The 21096-nt window shown below is 41.4% G+C and overlaps 1 protein-coding gene across 2 annotated transcripts in view; it reads left to right on the top strand.

The window, feature by feature from the left end:
* Positions 1-21096, top strand: part of GLCCI1 (glucocorticoid induced 1) — a 56320-nt gene that overhangs the window by 17449 nt on the left and 17775 nt on the right. For both annotated transcript variants that reach the window (XM_053262193.1, XM_053262194.1), the window contains exons 2-4: positions 7858-8009; positions 19343-19429; positions 20869-20982. In XM_053262193.1, coding sequence (XP_053118168.1) covers positions 7858-8009; positions 19343-19429; positions 20869-20982 — 353 coding nt within the window. The remainder of the gene's footprint in view (positions 1-7857; positions 8010-19342; positions 19430-20868; positions 20983-21096) is intronic.

The following is a 21096-nucleotide window of genomic DNA, read 5'->3' as shown; positions in this document are numbered from 1 at the left end:
CAGCAGCACATCCCTATGGCTGGTTCTCCTCAGCCCTGCTTGAATATCTAGGAGTGGTCACCATGTGACACAGTACCAGGGGTGTAGGGAGCTTGCTGGCAGCCAGGGGACAAGTTCATGTTGGCAGTCTCTTTCCCTCCTGTTGCTGTTGTGTGGGCATGCCAGCCATGTCTAATGCAGATGCAGGTGGTGGGGTGAGTATGGGAAGAGGGGCATGAGCGAGGCAGAGGAGCACCCAGGCAGCTCTTGAACAAAGCACTGGCTGGGAAGGAGAGGGGTCGTGCCTTTTGCTTTCAGCCAGCAACTGCTTCATTTACTGGCTGGGTGTGGGGGAAGGACAAGGGGATGCCCTGTAGGGAGGGGCAAGGGATGCCGAGGTGTTCCCAGTGGCCCAGGGACACTTAATCCCCCTTGTCCAGTAGCAGCAGTGGCTATGCTCTTGCACAGCGTGACCACTTTGAATTTCCTCACTTGCGCTAGAAACAGGCATGGGTGAGTGGGGGTACCCTCAAAATATATTGCCTAGTGAATACTACTCAAGGATGTGGCAGGGAAAGGAAAAACATACCACCTGACTTGTGCATTAGGAGTACTGGATCCTTTTCAAGGCTTCAGAGATGTGCCTTTGATTTACTCATGTGCATCTAGCCTAATCCAGAGTTCCATTCTTTCTTATACTCATCACTGAGGACAGGATAATGCTATGTAAAATGTGGGACTTATCTTCGTATCAATAACTTATGTGCAATCCAGCTTGTTGATAATGGCAGTAACTCTGACCAGAGTTAATGTCTACAGATGAGGCTCTACTGTCAAGCATGGGCCGTGACATTGAGATGAAGAGCCTTATCTGTTGCGGTTCCCCATCTCTGGAACTCTCTGGTGATTGCCTGGCTGGCTCCCTTTGGGCACTCAGGATCTGAAACCTTATTCTGGAGCGGTAGCTTTTAATTACTGCAGCTTTTTTGAATATTCATTATTAGGTGGGTTTCTATATGTACTTGATGACTTCTATTATATTGGCGACTCTTAGAAGTGTGTTAAACTTGCCCCATTGGGCTCTAAATGAGATGTTATTCAAACATGAGATGTTATTCAAATACCATTCTTGAACAAAAAAAAGTTCTCAAAGCAGTTTTCAGAACAAAATGAATGAGAAAATGGTTTACTGTCCCAAAGCAGATGACAGTCTCTACACTCAACTATTTAAAATGTAAAACTACACTCAACTATTTAAAATGTAAAATAAAATAAAATAATGCAGCCATTTAAATGCAGTGAAAATCTATTACTTTCTGCCACCATGCTTTTTCCACCATTGCCAGCAAAGTCATTGGGAGGAAAACATGGAAAGATGCATGTAGAGGTGTGGGATCACAGGACTACTTGAATGTCCACAAAATGATGGGAATAAGGATTGCAAAATTTAGTTGATCAGTTGAACTTTTTATTGACTTAAAGTGTCCTGATCAGGCAGCAGAAATTTACTTTTAAAGTGTTTAATGTACTTTTAATATGAGTACCTGCAAAAATGCTGGTGGCAATCTTGGAAGCATTACCCCTTGGGTGCAGAAGAATGGAGGACATCTTCTAAGATGCCTTCTGTGACACATGTGCATGAATAAATTTTTAGAGTGCACTTTTCTTCAGGTCTAGTTGTTCAGTTAACTGGTATAATTAATGGACTGAGATGTCTTCAGTTGGGAGATGGGCCTAATGGGAATGTGTACAGAGTAGTTGTACTGGTGGTTGCCCAGCTGTATATGCTCATACAGGTGGCTCTCATTATCCACAGACTTACAGATCATGGTTTTGCATATCCAAGGTTGGGTCTGAGAGACCCAGTTTCTTTATTCGTGGGTAGAAAAATTGACAAAACTCGCCTTTTGGCAGTTTTGAGTAGCCAGAAATAATTTCCACTGTCATTTCCGGCTGCCATTTTTCAGCAGAGAGCCATTTTGTGGATCTCCCGTGCTCTCTTTATTCATTTTTGGCTAATACATGCCCAAACTTGACCATTTTCCGGATTTGGGGGCATTGCTGGAGGGCTAGACACCTAGACAATAAGGTACTGTGATTTTGTCCTCTTATTTCTGCCGCCTTGCTTCCTCCCCCGCCCCCTTTTTAGGAACCTAACCGATAGATTCCCATAGGGGTAAGGTGTCATTACTTGTGGCTTCCACATTGGTGCCTGTAGGTGAGAACGGAACCCCCATGAATAATGAGGGCCACCTGTATAGGCTTTCCTACTAACTAGAGATTTCTGTTTTTCTGCAAAATAGAAAAATAGATTTGAAAAAACTTCTAGATCAATTTTTAGAATCTTTTCAGGAAAGATTTCCCATGCATTTTCTCATTTGCACATCTTGTTTCATAAAGCCCTGAACATATAGTGATCCAGTTTGGCGTGTTCGTTTTACAAATCAATAAAACATGTATGTACTCTCTCACACTTTAGAACATAAGAACAGCCCTGCTGGATCAGGCCCAAAGCCTATCTACTCCAGCATCCTGTTTCATACAGTGGCCTACCAGATGCTTCTGAGAAGCCTACAAGCAAGAGGTGAGGGCATGCCCTCTCTCTTGTTGTTGATCCCCTGCAACTGGTATTTAGAGGATTCTTGACTTTGAGGCTGGAGGTGGCCTATAGCCACCAGACTACTAGCCATGATAGACCTGTCCTCCATGAATTTGTCCAAACCCCTTTTAAAGCCATCCAAGCTAGTGGCCGTTACCACATCCTGTGGCAGATAATTCCATAGATTACTGTGTGGAAAAGTACTTCCTCTGCTGGTTCTAAATTTCCTGGCCTTTTGTTCATGGGATAACCCCTGGTTCTAGTGTTGTGAGAAGGAGATAAAAATTTTGGTCTGTCCACTCTCTCTATTCCATGAGTAATTTTATACATCTCAATCATTTCTTCCCATAGTCACAACTTTTCCAAACTAAAAAGCCCCAGATGCTGTAGCCTTGCCTCATAAGGAAGGTGCTCCAGGCCCCTAATCATCTTGGTTGCCCTCTTTTGCACCTTTTCCAGTTCGTCAATGTCTTTCTTAAGAAACAGTGACCATAACTTACGCAGTACTCCAAATGTGACCACACCATAGATTTATCTAAGAGCATTATAATATTCACATTTTAATTTTCAGTCCCCTTCCTAATGATCCCTAGCATGGAACTTCCCTTTTTCACAGCTGCCGTGCACAGAGTCAACACTTTCAATGAGCTGTCCACCATGACCCCCAAGATCACTCTCCTGGTCAGTCACAGACAGCTCAGACCCCATCAGTGTATATATGAAGTTGGGATTTTTTTGCCCCATTATGCATTACTTTATATTTGCTTACATTGAACCATATCTGTCATTTTGTTGCCATCTGCCATTTTGTTGCCTTTGGGCCACTCACCCAGTTTGGTGAAATTGTTTTGGAGCTCCTCATGATCTCTTGTGGATTTCACTACCCTAAATAGTTTATTATCATCTGCAAATTTGGCCACTTCACTGGTTACCCCAAGTTCTAGATCATTTATGAACAAGTTAAAAAGCATAGGACTCAGTACAGATTCCTTCTTCCCTCCATTGTGACAGCTATCCATTTATTCCTACCTTCTGTTTCCTGTCATTCAACCAGTTACCAATCCACACATGAACCTGTTCCCCTATCCCATGACTGCTAAGTTTACTCGAGCTTTTGGTGGGGAACTTTGTCAAAAGCTTTTTGGAAGTGCTAGTATACTGTGTCAACTGGATCACCTTCATCCACGTGCCTGTTGACACTCTCAAAGAACTCCAAAAGTCTAGTGAGGCAAGACTTGCCCTTGCAGAAGCCATGCTGGTTCTCCAGCATGGAGAACTCTTTTCTGGTATTTAGAGGATTCTTGACTTTGAGGCTAGAAGTGGCCTATAGCCACCAGACTACTAGCCATGATAGACCTGTCCTCCATGAATTTGTCCAAACCCCTTTTAAAGCCATCCAAGCTAGTGACCATGCTGGTTCTCCAGCATGGAGAACAGGCAAGGCCTGTTCTTCTATATGTTTAGCAGTTTTGTCCTTAAGTATGCTTTCACCCAATTTACCCAGTACAGAAGTTAAGCTAACTGGCCTTGAGTTCCACTCTTTGGCGGATGCCCTCTGGCCTTGGCGACTTGTTAGTTTTTCATTTTTCAAGACAATTTTAGAATGTCCTCTCTTGTCACATCAAATTGGCCCAGTTCTTCAGTTCTAAGCCTGTGAAGCTCAGTTCCAGAGTGAGTATATGGTCAGTATCCTCTGCCATGAGAACAGCTGCAAAGAACCCATTCAGCTTCCCTGCAATCTCCTTATCCCCACTTAATCATCCCTTTCCCACCCTCCTCATCTGAGGGTCCAACTGCCTCCCTGCCAGGTTTTCTGCTTCTGATCTATTTAAAGGAGTTCTTGTTATTCCCTTTGACTCGTCTAGCTATATGCTCCTCAAGCTCTCTTTTTGCATCCCATATTGTCTCCTTGCATTTCTTTTGCAAGAGTTTATGTTCCTTTCTGTTCTCTTCATTTGTACAGGACTTCCATTTTCTGAAGGTTCTCCCCTTTTATAGCTTCCCTGGCTCTGCTTGTTAGCCATGCTGGCATCCTCCTGAACTTGGCGGCACCTTTTCTCCTCCTTGATAGACATTCCAATTGAGCTTCTGTTATTGTGGTTCTAAGTAAGTTCCATGCTTTCTGGAGTGATTTGGTTTTTTTAAATTTATAAACCACTTGACTCCAAAGGCTCTAGGTGGTTCACAAAAATAAACAGCAGAATAAAACTATTAAACAACAATTAAACATTTAAACCATTCAAAGATTACTAAAAGCACCCAAAATTTGACATTCCTGACTTTCCCTTCTAGCTTCTTTTTTACCAGTCCATCATTTTTGAGAAGTTTCCTCTTCTGAAGGAAGCACTACTCAGGATTAAGTCCAAGTTCACCTTCTCTCTGGTTGGTTCCATGGCCAACTGTTCTAAGGCACAGTCATTTAGCATGTCTATAAATTTGGCTTCACTGTCAATACCCGCACATTAATTTGCCCAGTTTATGTGAGGGTAATTGAAGTCACCGTTTATTACAGCTCTGTTTCTCTTTGATGCCTCTCTGATTTACTTCTCCAGTACCAGGTCACTCTCAGTGTTTTGATCTGGAGAGCAATAGCCCATCCTTAGTAACACGTTTCCTTTCAAGCCTTCTCACCCATAATGCTTCTGTGGAGGATTCCAGTCCTCCTAGGTTTTTGAGCTTGTTGGATTCTATCCCTTTAATATATAGTGCTACTCCATCCCCAGTCCTCCCCTGCCTTGCCTTTCCGAAGAGTTTGTAACAAGGAATAAGTGTCCCACTGGTTCTCACTGTTCCTCCAGGTTTCCGTTACACCCACTATGTCTGTTTTCATTAGCAACCAAGCACTCTTGCTCACCCATCTTGGCTCAGAGGCTTCTGGCATTGGTAAATAAAAACCATTGGTATATTAAAAACTGAGTTTCTGACTTGCCATTGGTGTGTGCTGTCTCCTTTACTGTCATTTGACCTTTCTGACCAGCTGTCATGTGCTTCCATCTGCTCTACTCCTGGTTCTACTCTGTCCCCTTCTGGTTTATCTGAAACATTTGCACCCTCACACCTTAGGGGACTTTGCTTGCCAAATGAGATATCACCCAGTTCCTGTCAGCAGCCCCGCACGTGTCATTTTAAAATCTGCTTTGTTACTTTTTTTTAATTTTAAACTCCAGCAGTCTGCTCCCATCTTGGTTCAAATTGAGCTTGTCCCTTTTGTACAGGCTTTGCTTGCCCCAGAATTTATTCCAGTGCCTAAGAAAGCTAAATTCCTCCTCCTGGCACCACCATCTCATCCACACATTGAGAGACCTCAGCTCTGCCTGTCTGGCTGCCCTGTGTGTGGAACAGGTAGTACTTTAAAGATCGCTACCCTGGGGGTCCTGGACTTCAGTATGCTACCTTGCAGCCTACGTTTGGCTTCCAAGATCTCCCAACTGCATTTCCCAATATTGTTGGTACCGACGTGCACCACGACAGCTGACTCTTCCCCAGCGCTGCCGAACAGTCTGTCTAGACACTGTGTGGTGTCCACAACCTCTGCACTGTCTAAATGCAGGTCACAGACCTATCATTCTATGCCCCTAACAATTGAATCACCCACTACTAGGAGGCCCCCACCCCCTGGAGGAGTATCCTCTGTGTGAGAGGATATGGGCACATCACTTTCTAGTGATCACATGAAAAACATTAATTATAAGTTTGAAATTGCTAAGCTTGCCTAATTTTTCATTGGCATGTATTTGTTGTTACTAATGTATTTTAGAAAACAATGACTTCTTAGGAATGTTGGACTTTCCACAGAAAAATAAAATATGGGATAAGTTTCTGTTTTGGAAAACCTTTAATCCCACATCTCTGGTACTAACCATCAGCACCTGTTTTGTCTGGGTTAAATTTCCATGCTTACTCGCATCCAGTCCCTTACTGTTTCCAGATACTGATTCAAAACATCCCCAGCCCCTTGAACCAGATGACCATGAGAGATGGAGGTGGGAGTCATTCACATATGACTGTATCACAGCCCAAATCTCCAGGCACTCTGTTCCAGAAGTTTCATGTAGATATTGAACATTTCAGGACTCCACAGGCCAATGGCCAGAGAGCCCAGAGGGGAGATCCAGAAGGATACCATGATCAATTGTATTGAAAGCTTCTGAGAGGTTCAGCGAAGTGAATGGTGACACACTCCCCTGTCCTGTTCCCAGCATATTGTCCATTAGAGCAACAAAAGTGATTTCTGTCCCCAAACTGGGCTAGAGGCCAGATCGAACTGGATAAGAATAATCAGTCTTACACCTATCTTAACTGAGAAGCTGCTACATGCTCGGTTGCCTTACATCAGGGTTTCTCAACGTGTGGGTCCCCAGATGTTATTGGACTCCAACTCCCATAATCCCCAGCCTCAGTGGCCTTTGGTTGGGAATTATGGGAGTTGAAGTCCAATTACATCTGGGGACCCACATGTTGAGAATCCCTGCCTTACATGAAAAGAAGGTTAGAAACTGGCTTATGGTTGTCAAGAGCTGGTCTTGTGGTAACAAGCATGACATGTCCCCTTAGCTAAGCAGGGTCTACCCTGGTTGTGTATGAAAGGGAGACTAGAAGTGTGAGTACTGTAAGATATTCCCCTGAGGTGATGGAGCCGCTCTGGGAAGAGCTTCTAGGTTCAGAGTTCCCTCCCCGGCATCTCCACGATAGGGCTCAGAGAGATTCCTGCCTGTAACCTTGGAGAAGCCACTGCCAGTCTGAAGACAATACTGAGCTAGGTAGACCAATGGTCTGACTCTGTATATGGTAGCTTCCTATGTTCCTAAGAATGGTAGGATCAGGAGGAAACTTTGTCAGCAGTTGCCTTTATCATTGCCTCTTTTCTGATGCTCCTGGAGAAGCATTAATTGTCTCCTTTGCCTATCTGCCTGTAGTACTCCGGTAGATTTTACCAGCCCAGATGGGCAAGGATCCTTTAGCTAGGACAGCTGTATTGCAATAAATGGGTGTGTATACATTCTCATGTGAATGCCCGCTGCAGTCTACTTTTACTCTAACTAGGCTGTAGCAGATGTGCACATTCCCTCTAGTTGGTGTGCTTGGCACTGCTCTAACTTACTTCAACCACTGGAGGTTTTGTCTACTTAAGGGAGTTTGCATACAGTTGGTCTTGACAGCGTATTTTCTGATAATTAGCAAGTCTTTTTGTATAAGCTGCCACATTGAAAAAAGGATGTGGATGGTTGAATTATTCACAGCACCAAACTCACATTATGTGCAACATGTTTCTGTTTCAGTGGACAGACCAAAAGCCCAGCAAATCAGGACATCTAGCACCATAAGACGAACTTCTTCTTTGGACACAATAACGGGACCTTACCTCACAGGACAGTGGCCACGAGATCCCCACATACATTACCCTTCATGCATGAAGGATAAATCTACTCAGGTAAGCTTGAGAACCAAACATTGCTACTTATTATTTGAGATTGCATATAACTGCTATCTTGCATTGTGTAGGCAGTTCTGGCATTCAAAAGCCTTGAGAATGCAGGCAGAACATAGGAAAAGTAGGTTATCTTCCTAAATAGAAAAATCTCTCTAGTTCACTCATCTCTCCCATTCCTTCCTCCTACACCCACCCACCCCCTCCGGTTGACTTTGTCAAAACTTTGGTTGTAAGCTCCTTGGGGCAGGAGTCTTTCTCTTGTTGAGAACACCCATCCCCTGCTTGCCACATAAAATATGTGTTTATGCTTTTTAGACCTGGGGTGAATGTCTCCTTGAGTATTGGGAGGAAGCAGGCACCACAGCCATTCCCTAGCAACTGTCCCCTATCCCATTATCCATTATTGGAAGAGATGAAGTGGTACATTGGGACTAGTGTTGTCTTGGTGTTCTTAAATAAAGCAGCTTCTTTTTTAATAGTCTTCTGGAAAGACTGAGGTTTCGAACAGTAGCAGTAAAATCTAGGTGGTAATCATTCTGTTTTGCAGCAAAGTTGGACCAAAGTACATTTATTTATCTACCTTTTAAAAATAATCTTAGTCCTTCCTGCTCATCTGTGTGTAACTCTTTAAAGCTGAAGCATAAGGTGATGAGACTTGGGTATGCAGGGAATACTCATAATCTAATTTTAGTCCAATTTGCTTTTCAAAGAGCAATACAGTTCTTAAGAGCACATTCTTCAAAGGCCATGTATACAGTCACATTGGCAAAAAGCATTTACTAATTTGTGTCTGAAAGAGAGGTTGTCTGGTGTATTTCATTTCTTTTGCTCCATCGTGTTTGTGTTGGCTTGCAGTGCCTGCATGCAAAGATGAGCACAGGGCCAATGAGATTCATACAAGTTGAGATGCTTCAACTTGCCCTTTGAGGAAAAGGGAGACAGTATCCTCTTGCAATTACGCTCCCTTCAGCACTACTTCAGTATCTTGAGATACTGGCATCTTCAGTACCAGTACTGAATTAGGGTTGCTGGTCAGATAATCCCTTGACCCTTCACTTGTTCTGGGAAAAATATCTGCTGCAGGCATAATCCAAGAAGATTGCCCAAACTTTTATCAGCTAAAGTCTGCAGCTATGCATGTATAGGATTCATTTTCATGTATAGGATTTGTACTCTTTCTTCCTGCTGCCCTCTTGAATTGGGAGGAGAATGGACACTTATTAATCCTCATTTTGATAACCTCATTTTGATAATTGGTGGATTGCTAGACCCTTACGTTACACTGCCTTGTTTAAAGATTTGCTGAAAAGCTGGAATTTTCACTCCAGAACAGAAAACATATGACAACATAGCTAGTGTCAATTTGACACCTTCCTAAACACTTTTTTTGATCTTTTGCTAGTACATAGTGTTAAATAATTGCAGTCTTGGCATGCTAACCAAGATAAATAAAACAGTATCTGGCTAATAAAATACCCAGTGTCCCTGAGACGTTCCAGACAATTTGCAGTGTTAGTCTGTTGGAGGGGGAAAAGGACTGATCTGTACACATGAACCTTTCCATAAGGGTCAGTGGAACAAATGTCATCTGATTGGCTTGTATAGAATAGATTTGATGGAAGTTCTTGAAAATTCTGGCAAGCTGTTTAGGATTTTCAGGGTGTAAGCTGAGATTGAAAGTTTCAACTCAAATTCTGCAGTTGATGAATTGCCAGTCTAATATAGCTGTACAGGCAGATTACATGGAGTGTTTTTTTCCAAGTTAATTGGAGCTGCTGCATTTTTCTGCCTTTGAGCAGCCTAGTAAGACCTCAAAGTATATATGAAATGCCCTCTCTCCCACATACTTAGTTTAACATAAGCCTTTGTAAACATGGTCACTTTATTTTGTTGGAGATGATTCTACTTTAATGTTGTGTCTCTGTTCTACAGTGGTATCTGCTATTGCTTGCTTGCCTTATTGTCTTGTTAGTGTTGAAGGAGCAAGAATGATTCTGCGTTAATGGAATGGTTAATACTTAGTAGATGCATGGTTTTAGTCACTCTATGTAAAAGAGGAGTGCAATCAATGATTGTCTGGGTGAAATCATGTGATGCAGGTATCTGGGTTTTGATGAGATTAGAATCTTAAATCATAAGGGTGCAGCCCTGTATGTACACACTTGTAAGTAAGCTCCATTGAACACAGTAGTATTTGCTTCCAAGTAAACAGGCCTAGGATTGTGCTGCAAGGTGGTGTTCATTTGTAAAAATACTGCAAGTTAAACTCCTTTGTATCTTATTTTGGAATGGTCTCTGCATTTACTGATAACTTGTCCACAAAACTCCTGGTGGTGTCTGTCCTGTTAATAAATCATTGTTTTTTAATCTGTTGTCTAGACTTTCAGCAATTTAGTAGATAACTATAAACTGATTTTTGGGCCAGCTGCAGTTTACTCGAAGACTAAAGGAAGCTTATACTTCTATGTATAAAAAGTCCATTCATTTTTCAGAATTCTCATCCTTGGTTCTGTAGCAGTGAGCTTGTGCCTTCCCACCTACTAATTAGTTCCCACCCAGCTTGCCCAAGTGCTAAATAAAAATTGTGGGAATGCCATATTCACTGTGAATTAAATGAATTGTGCAAGTTACTATGCAATAGCCTTTTTAGCGGATTTCAACTGCTAATCTGTTGTTTTACAATAATTATAGAAGTCACTTTAGCAGTATAGCACTGAAATGAGTCATCAAAGACCAAATTTAGATCTACAGCACTTTAGAAAACTGTGTTAATCTCCTGTAGTAATGGATGAAGTAGGCACGTGAGTCTTAGAAAAACGAAGGTGCTATTTAAAATAGTCCAACTATTTCAGAATAACGGAAGGTCATTTTGTTCTGTACTTGATCCAAGATGACACAATCCAGGGTGTCTTGATTTGACACCTCTTATTCTGCAGTAGTTTATATTGAACATAGAGTGCTTCACATAGTTCAAGGAAGGACAGCTGGCAGGCAATCTCAGTCTGTAACCCAGATATGGCCAATAACTTGATTGGTTGCTGGGGGGACCTGATGGATTTTAATTAAGGTGTAGTAAAAACTGTGTACAATATGTAGTTGCTTGTAAGGAAAAGAATTTGTTTTGAAACTGTGTGAGAGATTCCACAATGTGGTGTGTGAGCGAGCCCCAGAGAGAGAGACAGATTTTGTACATATGAGGGCAGCGACATACTGACTCAAACCATAGGTCCCTCTTTGTCAGTATGGTGTAATCTGACTGGCAGTGGCTCTCCAGGGTTTCAGACTGGGTTCTTTCACTTCCCTACCTGGAGATGACAGAGACTGAAGTTGGAAAGTGCTCTAGCACTGAACTAGGGCTCCTCCCCTTCTCATTCCCTCACTGCTAGTTCTTTGGAGAAGCAAGGAGACATTGTTCCACATTCATTTGTATTGTGCTCTTAGGTATGTTTGTCTATGACTTGAGGGAAGGATCTTTTGAGATACTGAATTCATTTGCTAGCCGCCTCTCATCATTTGACTCGATACTGCTGAAGTGTATGAGAAAACGTGTCATGTGCCTGTGTTAAATGCTTTTAAAAGAATGTGGACAATTAACCCACAAAGCAGAGCATTTGATGCTCTGGAAACCTATCTTTCAAAGCCTGTGGAATCCTGACAATGCATTATAGAGGTAATACCAGGATATTATAGGGAAACTCTTCTCGTACAAAAAAAATATATGTGAATTTTAAAGTGGCTTGTAGCTCTGCCTCTTAAAAAATTCCTCAGATACACACAAGAACACTAATCTTCCTTATTCTGTATTTTGCGTTTACAGAAATATATTTTCAGCTGTAAGATGTTTTAGCAAATATAGCATTCTGATGCTTGCACATATTTTAGCTTTTCTAAAATTGTATTTCAAAACTTGTTTTCTCTTCCTCTGATTTTGTAAATATCATCTCTAGGGCCGTGTTTTCAAGCAGTTGAGTTCTAGAAAATTTTAATAAACATACAACTTGACCAGCAAATCAAGTGGAAAATAGGCTTGCTTGATATTCAAACCACCTTTTTGTATGAGGCAGAATAGACAGAGGCGGGGGGCGGGGGGAAGACAAGATAGGCTATGAGGACTGCTTAGCTTGGCAAATATGCTGGCTGAATATGGAGTTAGTTTTTGGATTCTGTCTACATGTTTTGGCACCTTCAGTTTTAGCAAGGCTGTTCCTCTTCAAAGTGATACAGCCTTAGCTGTGCAATTGCAACCACTGGCTGTGATTCTACAGATTCCTGTATGTTGTTTTCCAAGGCAAAATAAAGAATATTTCTAAAATAGTAAATATATGTAAAATAAATAGTAGATAGTAAATATATGTAAATAAATAGTAAATAGTAAATGATGCTTGTAAATCCCTTGTCCGCAAATAGCTTTTAATGGGGAGCAGTATTTTGAACTGAGCAAGGGTTGAAAAACCAATCTATTGACTCATTCCTGCACAAATTAAGACACAATCATCTGTTCCTTGGTGGTTGTGTCTTAACCACTGGAGGGTATGACAGAAGGCTCCCCTAATGCAGTTCATCCACTCAAAGACACCCCTCTCCTGTAATGGAGATCTTCCATATTCTCAATTCTGTTCCTCAAACTTCAAAACAGTGACCCTGAGGCTCTTCTATTGCTATTCATCATAAAAACATTAAAAAGCCCCACTGGATTAGGCCCAAGGCTTAAATTTGTGAGAGTGGTTTAAAAGAACCCTTGTGTGCGAAAAAAGGAACTAAGTTGCAAATGAAGATGGTACTTTTGGATCCAGGGGTTGTGCTTGAGGCCCTGAGAAGAAGTCCCCAGGACCTGAAGTGGCATAGTCATCTGCAACAGCCAACAGTAAAGGTATCAAATGTGGACAACACGGGCTTTTTCCCCTTGCTGCAAGCAAGCATTCATGGTTCACACTCTGACAGTAATCCCAGTGGCTGAGGTTTTGTATAGAGTTGTAAAAACAAAATACTTGATACATATAACTTGGTCTGAAATAAAATCAGAGTGTGTATATATAGCAATGGGATGTTACTAGAGTTGTGTGTGATCTGTGATAACCTTGGAACTCTGTAATGGCATTTCCTTGCCAGTTTTCAAGGTGCACATTTCTCAAGTATCTTTTTAGCTTACTTTCCAGCAGGGTGGATTTGATTTAAATCACGATTTAAATCACTAGCAGGGTGGATAAAAATCAAAAAAATCCGATTTAAATTTAAAAAAATCCGATTTGTTGATTTAAATTGGATTTTTTTAATTTAAATTGGATTTTTTTTATTTAAATCGGATTTTTTTGATTTATATCGGATTTTTTTTTATTTTTATCCACCCTGCTAGTGATTTAAATCGTGATTTAAATCAATTTGATTTAAATCAAATCCACCCTGCTTTCCAGTAGGCTTATGAGATCACCCAGTGTTCCATGTGTCTCCTCCCCACGCGCCCATCAACTTTGCAATGCCTGGACCAATATGAACCAAATTCGGTACAGTTATAGGGACCACAACGGCATAGTTTGCGATGATGTCATCCACACCAACTCAAGATAGCAGACACATGAATGTTTGAGGTAACCAATTTGAACCAAATTTGGTACAGTTGTAGTGAGTGACACATTGGGACCCCTCAAAAGCATGGTTTGTGATTGTCATCCACCCAATTCAGTGGCAGATGCATGAACAAATACATGAAAGTAGGCTAGCTTGTGAACTGCCTAACTGATTTGGACCAAATTTAGCCCAGTTGTAGGGATAGTGAAAGGAAAATAGGCAGTTTAGTACTTACTAGAGCAACTTGTTTCGTTTCTGCCATGTACATACTGTGCATCTTTAAGCAGTTGTTGTGACCACGAAGGCTGCAAATCTATGGAGACAACTGGTTCTAAAAATCCCAATACTGGCAATAGAGAAAGGATTGAACCACCTTACTTGTAAACTAGGATTAAATCACAGTACCCAGATTTGCATGAGCCTTGGTTTAAAAATAAATAAATCAGGAAGTGGCTAGGCTCTGTACCAGAGACAAGGAGGTAAGGAGAGGAGGGGAATATGTGGGCTTGTTAGGCTTGAGTCTTGATTCACCATAGTCAAGTGATTTTGCATACCTATCCTTAGACTCCAGTAGCCACCTAATGGTACAGTGGGGAAATGACTTGACTAGCAAGCCAGAAGTTGCCGGTTCGAATCCCCACTGGTATGTTTCCCAGGCTATGGGAAACACCTATATTGGGCAGCAGTGATATGCTGAAAGGCATCCTCTCATACTGTGTGGAAGATCACAATGGTAAACCCCTTCTATATTCTACCAAAGACAACCACAGGGCTCTTTGGTTGCCAGGAGTCGACACCGACTCGATGACACACTTTACCCTTAGACTCCATCTGAAAATTGAGTCCTCAAACCCTGAAATAATTCAGTGGATTCATTAGGATATACTCTCTGATTTTGTCAACACTTTATATTAGGTTATGTTAAATAGTGCATCTAGGAGTCTTGTTGTCCACACTTTGCTTTTTAATGGAAGAGGGGTGGGGTGGAAGAAGGGCCAAAGTCCCTGTTGAAGAACTCAGCTATGTGGCTGTTAGGCAAACACTTGCAACAAGTATATAATTATGGGTTGTATGTGTGTATGCTCAGACTACTACGCACGGCATACTACTCGTGTACCACATTGCAACTCTGTCCATGTTCTCTTTTGTGGGCTTATTCATGACTCGGTGGTTATAAGCAAGTAATTTACTCCTTGTTCATATCCTCTGTGTATTCACATGGAGCCAGGGACCAAAGTTTCTGGCCTTTTTTCCTTTTAAATTGTTAGATTTGTATACTTCCTTTTATTAAAAATAAAATAATCTCAATAATCTCAAGGCGGTTTACAAAACATTAAAAACAATATAAAACAGGTACAGAAGAAAAATATTAAATTGGAATATAACAATACAAATCTAAAGTTTAAAAAATATACACAATGAGACCATAAAATACAGAGCACCAGCAACAAAAAACACTCAAACATGGAGGACTGGAACGGATAACTGTGCCCCTAATATGCAATGGACAAGATCAGATTAGTTAGTCATGATTTATTTCTGTGGTACTTCATAATGGTTAATTTTAGTCTAGATGTTGCCCAGTGCAAGAGAATACCACACACAAGAGTTAGCCTGGAAGGGCATCAGTTTAAGGGCTTTGTGCAGGTATTCAGTTAGTGTATGAGATGTAGGAAAACGCAATGATATATAAAACTGCTATACTGAGACAGTGGGGACTGGACATTATAGTCAAAAGAACCATGCAGCTTCCAGGTCTCAAAGCAGTGGCTGAGTGTTTTCTTTATGAATATATGTCTCTCTCCTGTTTAATAGGCATTGAGAAAATAGACACGAGAAATGTGTGTAGTGGGGGATGTCGTGAGGTACATGCCTGAGGAGTGGGGAAACTTGCAAATATTACTACAGTGGAATATTTGTATTACAATCAGATGAGCTGGTTTTACTTTTTTCCTAGATAATTCCTGGGTAAAAAGTCTAAAACAAAACACGCCAGCAAATTAAACTGTAGACTCCTCAAAATATATCATTTCCACCTGCTTTGTACTGCTCTAGAACTTTTAGTTGAGCCTGAAATGAATAGCACTTTTGCTTGAACCTGTTTTCTTTTTCTGTACCCATTTGTCTCTCTTTAAAAGGGTAACCAGAAGTCCAGCAGTATTTTGGTGTTGCACCATCTAAAGACGTTCTAGGTTTTGATCCTCTTAGTGAGCTTGACTTTAGGGACCTCATAATACGTAGCTTGCAGATAAGTAGATGTAAACTCACCCACAGAAAAGATTCCAGCTTGTCTGGAATGGGAAGAGGGTAGTGGTTCTCTTCTCCTTGTATGGGGGTAGGAGGAGAGGTAAAACAAAAAGAGGGAGGAGGGGTTCTATTGGGAAACTCTTCCTCTAGACCTTAAATTGAATGACAGCTAGCATTAGGAACAAATGCATTACACTAGATGATGTGAGTATTTTTAAAACTCTGATTCTGAAAGGGCATATTTACATCTTACCCACACTCAGACTCGTTTTAATCATCATTTTTTTCTAGGGAACTCTGGGAACTACAATTCTAGGAAGTGGACTAGAATAAAATTCTCAACCGTCATCATATTACAGCTCTTGAGATGCTTTGGCAGCTGAGAGTAGATATGATCTAAGAGCACATAGTGGTATGCATACAAGTCAAATCTCTTTTATTGTATTTAGCCAACGGGCATTAAACTAAAACACTAAACCTGCCAAATAATGGCAGGGAAGGCTACTGAATGCTGTACACAACAACATATTAGATTAGTGGTATGTATTAGCTCAATTTTCACATGACCCTAACACAGCTGGAGTAGAAAGAAAAGCACTAAAAGACAGTGTGTCCCCACCCCACCCAATATTTGCATTTTTGAATAATTAATCAAAGAGGCACCTTTCAAAATGGTGATTCTCTTATATTTAGCAGGGGGAGAGCAACTGGCCCTATCTAGCCCCAGCACAGCATCCCACCAGTGGCTGGTGGTGGTGTCTGCTTTGTTTCTTTTTAGACAATGAGCCCTTTGGGGATAGGGATCCATCTTATCACTTTATTATTGTTTTCTCTGTGTAAACTGCTTTGGGAACTTTAGTCGAAAAGCGGTATATAAATATTTGTATGTATTGCCTGGATCCTTCAGTAAGTGGAGTGGTAGCCTATTTCTTCTCCCTCCCCTGAAAAAGTGTCACACCAGCTGATGTTCTCTTCCACAAAAAAGCCCAATTGTGGAGGGACCCCATTCACATACTTTATCTCCCTCCAAAAAGCAGAGGGGAGATCTCATGAATGGGACTCCCTTATGATCGGCCATTTTCACCAAGGTTCTAGCTCTTGTGTTCAGGCATTGACATGTTGGGAGTGCTCCTGCTCAAAATGGTTCTTTGATTCTATGAAACATTCCAACTAATGTGTAAACCAGGGCTCTGTCCCCTTTGACTATTTCAGAACTGAAACCATATACAAGCTGCTATTTTGCATTCTCATTATCTTTATTCTCTGTTTCTTTCATGTAGGGTAACTAGAGGCAAAAACAGTCTGGGCTTGTTGTACCTTTAGTGGCATGTAGAAGGCTCATTGGTCTAAAAAGCCACATTGCTGAAATGCCTCCCTCTAAAATGTGTGGGAATGGTGGTCTGATTATAGCTTTCTACAAAGTCTTTTTGGTACCAGCAGTCAAAAGGAAACTGAGTACAGGCACTAGAGCTGTGTTGCACCATATCTTTGGAATTATTGGTTTCAGTGTTTTTGGTGGAGCCACCTAAAGGTGCAGTGGGGAAGTAACTTGCCTAGGGAACAAGAGGTTGCTGGTTCAAATCCCCACTGGTATGTTTCCCAGACTATGGGAAACACTTATATGGGGCAGCAGCAATATAGGAAGATGCTGAAGGCATCATCTCATACTGCGCAGGAGATGGCAAACCCCTCCTGTATTCTACCAGTGAAAACAACATGGATCTGTGGTCGACACCGACTCAACGGCACAACTGTCAAATTCAAGTAATTTGTCCCAGGCTATGGTGATTAGGATGATATAGGATTGGGGCTTTGGTTTTGTTGCCTGCACTCCTTTCTGTTGCCACAGCCTGATCTGTCTGCTGTTGCCACTTCATCTGAGCTACCTCTTTACAGAAGAGGTGAGCTGCCAAGCAAGTTCATGCAATATCCAGCTTCCTCATTACATCTTCCCAACTGGGGCAGCAGAGCATTGTGTAATGGATACTTCTGCAGTGCCCTGCCTCTTGTTGCTGGTAGAGAGCGAGGAGATTGTAGATGCAGCCACAATACTGTGCTTTTTCTTACCACTGCTGTCCGTCTGGGTGTGATCTCTCTACCACAGCAGAGCAACCATAGCTGTGGCTATTGCACACGTGCATCTGTTGGAAGAAAGAGGGAGCTGAGAGAAGCTGGTAATGGGGCCTTGTCCCGGGACAACTTTTATTTGCCACTGGTGAGGAGTGCCAAATTACAAGGTTGCTCTGTGTGCACCCCAAGAATTCGAAGCATTTTCTGAATGATGAGTAAGAGTGTGTGGGTGAGAAGCCTCTCTGTGCTACAAAAGGCGCCTTGTGCATGTGAGCAAAGAAGTAGGGACTGTGCAGCCACTGTCACATCATGGTCTTACTAGTTTCTGTAGAAATGTCTATAGTTTTTCTGCATGGTTAATAATTTAATAATATGACCTATCCTTCCTCACTGATTTATAAGGAATAGGCTCTCATAGTATTAAAGTATGTGCAAATTAGTTGATAGTAGAATTTTGTTGCCTGTAGTGGCAAAACAGTTTGCTAAGAAAGTTCAGTATAAAGTGATTAAATGGTACTGAGTGACCAGGTGATGTCTGGGATAGCTCTGAAAGCTGCCTTGCTTTTAAGGATTTCTACATTTTCTGCAGCAAAACTGCAACCTGGATTTCTTTCACTTCCATAGGCTGACTTGGGGGGGGGGGAGGATAACATTTCTTTCCTGCCCCCCTTTCTTGAGCTAAACTTGTATTTAATGAGTTCTTGTTTGAGAACATATATTTTGCAGTCACGATGCTGAAACATTTTACTTTGCACTTCAAAATCAATCTGAATTGTTCAGAATTGCTCATCCGCTTCTGTTCCTGTGGCTTGTCTTTCCTTTAAAAGCAGCATTTTCAACATAGGCAGTTGTAGAGAAAGTGCGGGATGTGGCAGGAGCAGAGCTTGGAGACTGGTCTATTGCATGGTGTATGCTTTATCTCTAGTTAAGTGTTGAGCCAAAGACAATGACAGGGCTCTGTGGTCACCAGGAGTCGACACTGACTCAACGGCACACTTTACTTTTAAGTGTTGTGAATCTTGTGCACATTCTAAACATGTGTTTGTGACTTTAGCACACAGTAATAAAGCAATACAAATACATGTAACAATGCACTCCTAAGGTTTAAAAAAAGTGATTCACAAATATGGGGGGAAATTCTCTCTCATGTTTGTAGAGAGCTAGTGTAGTGCAGCAACTTGAAGTGCAGGAAGTCTAGTGGTTCAGCTCTTACCTCCGCCATAAACTCTTTACGTAACTTGGGCAAGCTCATTCTCTCAGCCCACCCACCATCTGTAATATGGGGATGATGATACTGGTTCAGGGTTGTTGTAAGAAGGTATTTGTGTGTGAAGTGCTTTGAACACTCAAAGCACTCTATGAATGTTAAATTGTGTTTTTCTGACATTACAATTATAAAACAAGAGCAAGTAATGGTACCAAATCATACTTGTTGGTTTTCATTCGTTTAGACACCTAGCTGTTGGGCAGAAGAGGTATTAGAAAAGAGATCGCATCAGCGTTCAGCTTCATGGGGGAGCGCTGATCAACTAAAAGAAGTAAGTGCTTAACAGTTTGGCAAGGAGGGGGCCCTCCAGTCCCACAAGTTACAGCCCATGTAGGTGAAGTGCTCTGCATGTTTTCCTGGGAGCACGTTTGGGCCCTATGCTCCTCCACATTGGCTCCTGGTCTCAGGATTCAATGTGAGTGACTGAACAGAGAGCACTGGGAAGTTGGTCAGTATAGAGCTCTGTGGTAAGATTGGCTGCAGGCAGTTCTGTGGGGTTGTGGGTTATGCTGTGTGCATTGTCCAACAAGCAGGTATGTGAAAAATACAAAATCCAGCCCCAAAATGTTTATGTGAACATGGATCTCTCTCTGTAATGATATTTGACATACAACATAGGGCCCCTGGTTCACACACTTTTGTGATCATTATAAGGCCACATTTGATATGAAATTCAGCTAATGAATTTGGATTTGAATATAGAAAGCACTTGTATACATTCTTGTACAACTTCTTGTATGGTCAGTTAATGTCATGGAAATAGCATATTGTATACAACTGTAGATATTGTGCTAAGATGTGTTAAGAAATTGGAGCAGTACAAAAGCAAAATTAACATTTAGGATCTGAATCCAAACAGAAGGATGGCCTTTATGTAAACTGCAACTGAATGGGCTTGATACTGGGCTAAAACTCTTGAAGGGTTTAACCATCAAAGAGGGAACATATTTTCATATGGGAGAAAAAGTGTGACTACTGCTCATGGAAGAAAAGGTTGTATCGTAACACTTCTCTGGCCCTTCTGCATGGGGCCAAAGAAATGTGCACACCATCTTTTTCTGAGGTGCCCTTTGAGAAGCAGCAAGCTCTGTGGAGCCAGGGCTGGATGATTCACTGTGGTTAGCTATTTTAACTTGCATATGCAAATGAGCAGCAGCCAACATTTTCTCTGGGAGAGGTTGCAACTCTGATCAATCCTGTAGTCCTTGTACTCTGAAATCAAGGAAAACATTTATATTTGAAAGCAAATCCTATGTTGCATCAAAATGTAATGTTGTAATTACCAAACATCTTTTTATCTTGGAAAGAGGACCTGTTTAAGTTTCTGGATACAGCTATGGAATTAGCCTGTCTTCCTTCTAAGACAGATGCAACTTTATGTTTTTATGAGTAGTTAGATATGGCTGTGACTCAAGTGTACCTGTTTATTTTTTCTGAAGTACTGTAAAAAGTTATCCTTCATTTTAAGCTAAATTTAAAGTGTTATTAAGTTAGCTGTTTGGAAAAGAAGAGAGCATTTAGATCAGACTGACTAAATTTTATCCAACAAGCAATTCTGTTCCACACCTGTCTCTAATGTGATATTGTAGTTGTACAGTTTGTCTTACTTGTTAAGGGAGATGCTTTTGTTTACTCTCCACTAGTTTGAAGATGCAAGCATTGTCTATTCCACACCTTCTCTTATTTGATTTTGTCTCTTCTTTCCGTCAGATTGCCAAATTGAGGCAGCAGCTCCAGCGCAGTAAACAGAGTAGTCGTCACAATAAAGAAAAAGAACGGCAGTCACCTCTCCATGGTAACCATATAGCAATCAATCAGACTCAGGTAAGCAGACGACCACTGTGCTTGTTTAGACATCATTTTTTACGTCTCAGAATTAAGTGAATATCCCTTTCTATTCCAGTTCAAATCTTAGAGTATTCCATAGTTCTGAATTCT

Source organism: Hemicordylus capensis, chromosome 6 (genome assembly GCF_027244095.1).
Source record: "Hemicordylus capensis ecotype Gifberg chromosome 6, rHemCap1.1.pri, whole genome shotgun sequence".
In the NCBI taxonomy this organism is placed as follows: domain Eukaryota; kingdom Metazoa; phylum Chordata; class Lepidosauria; order Squamata; family Cordylidae; genus Hemicordylus; species Hemicordylus capensis.
This window is presented reverse-complemented; position numbering and strand designations above follow the sequence as displayed.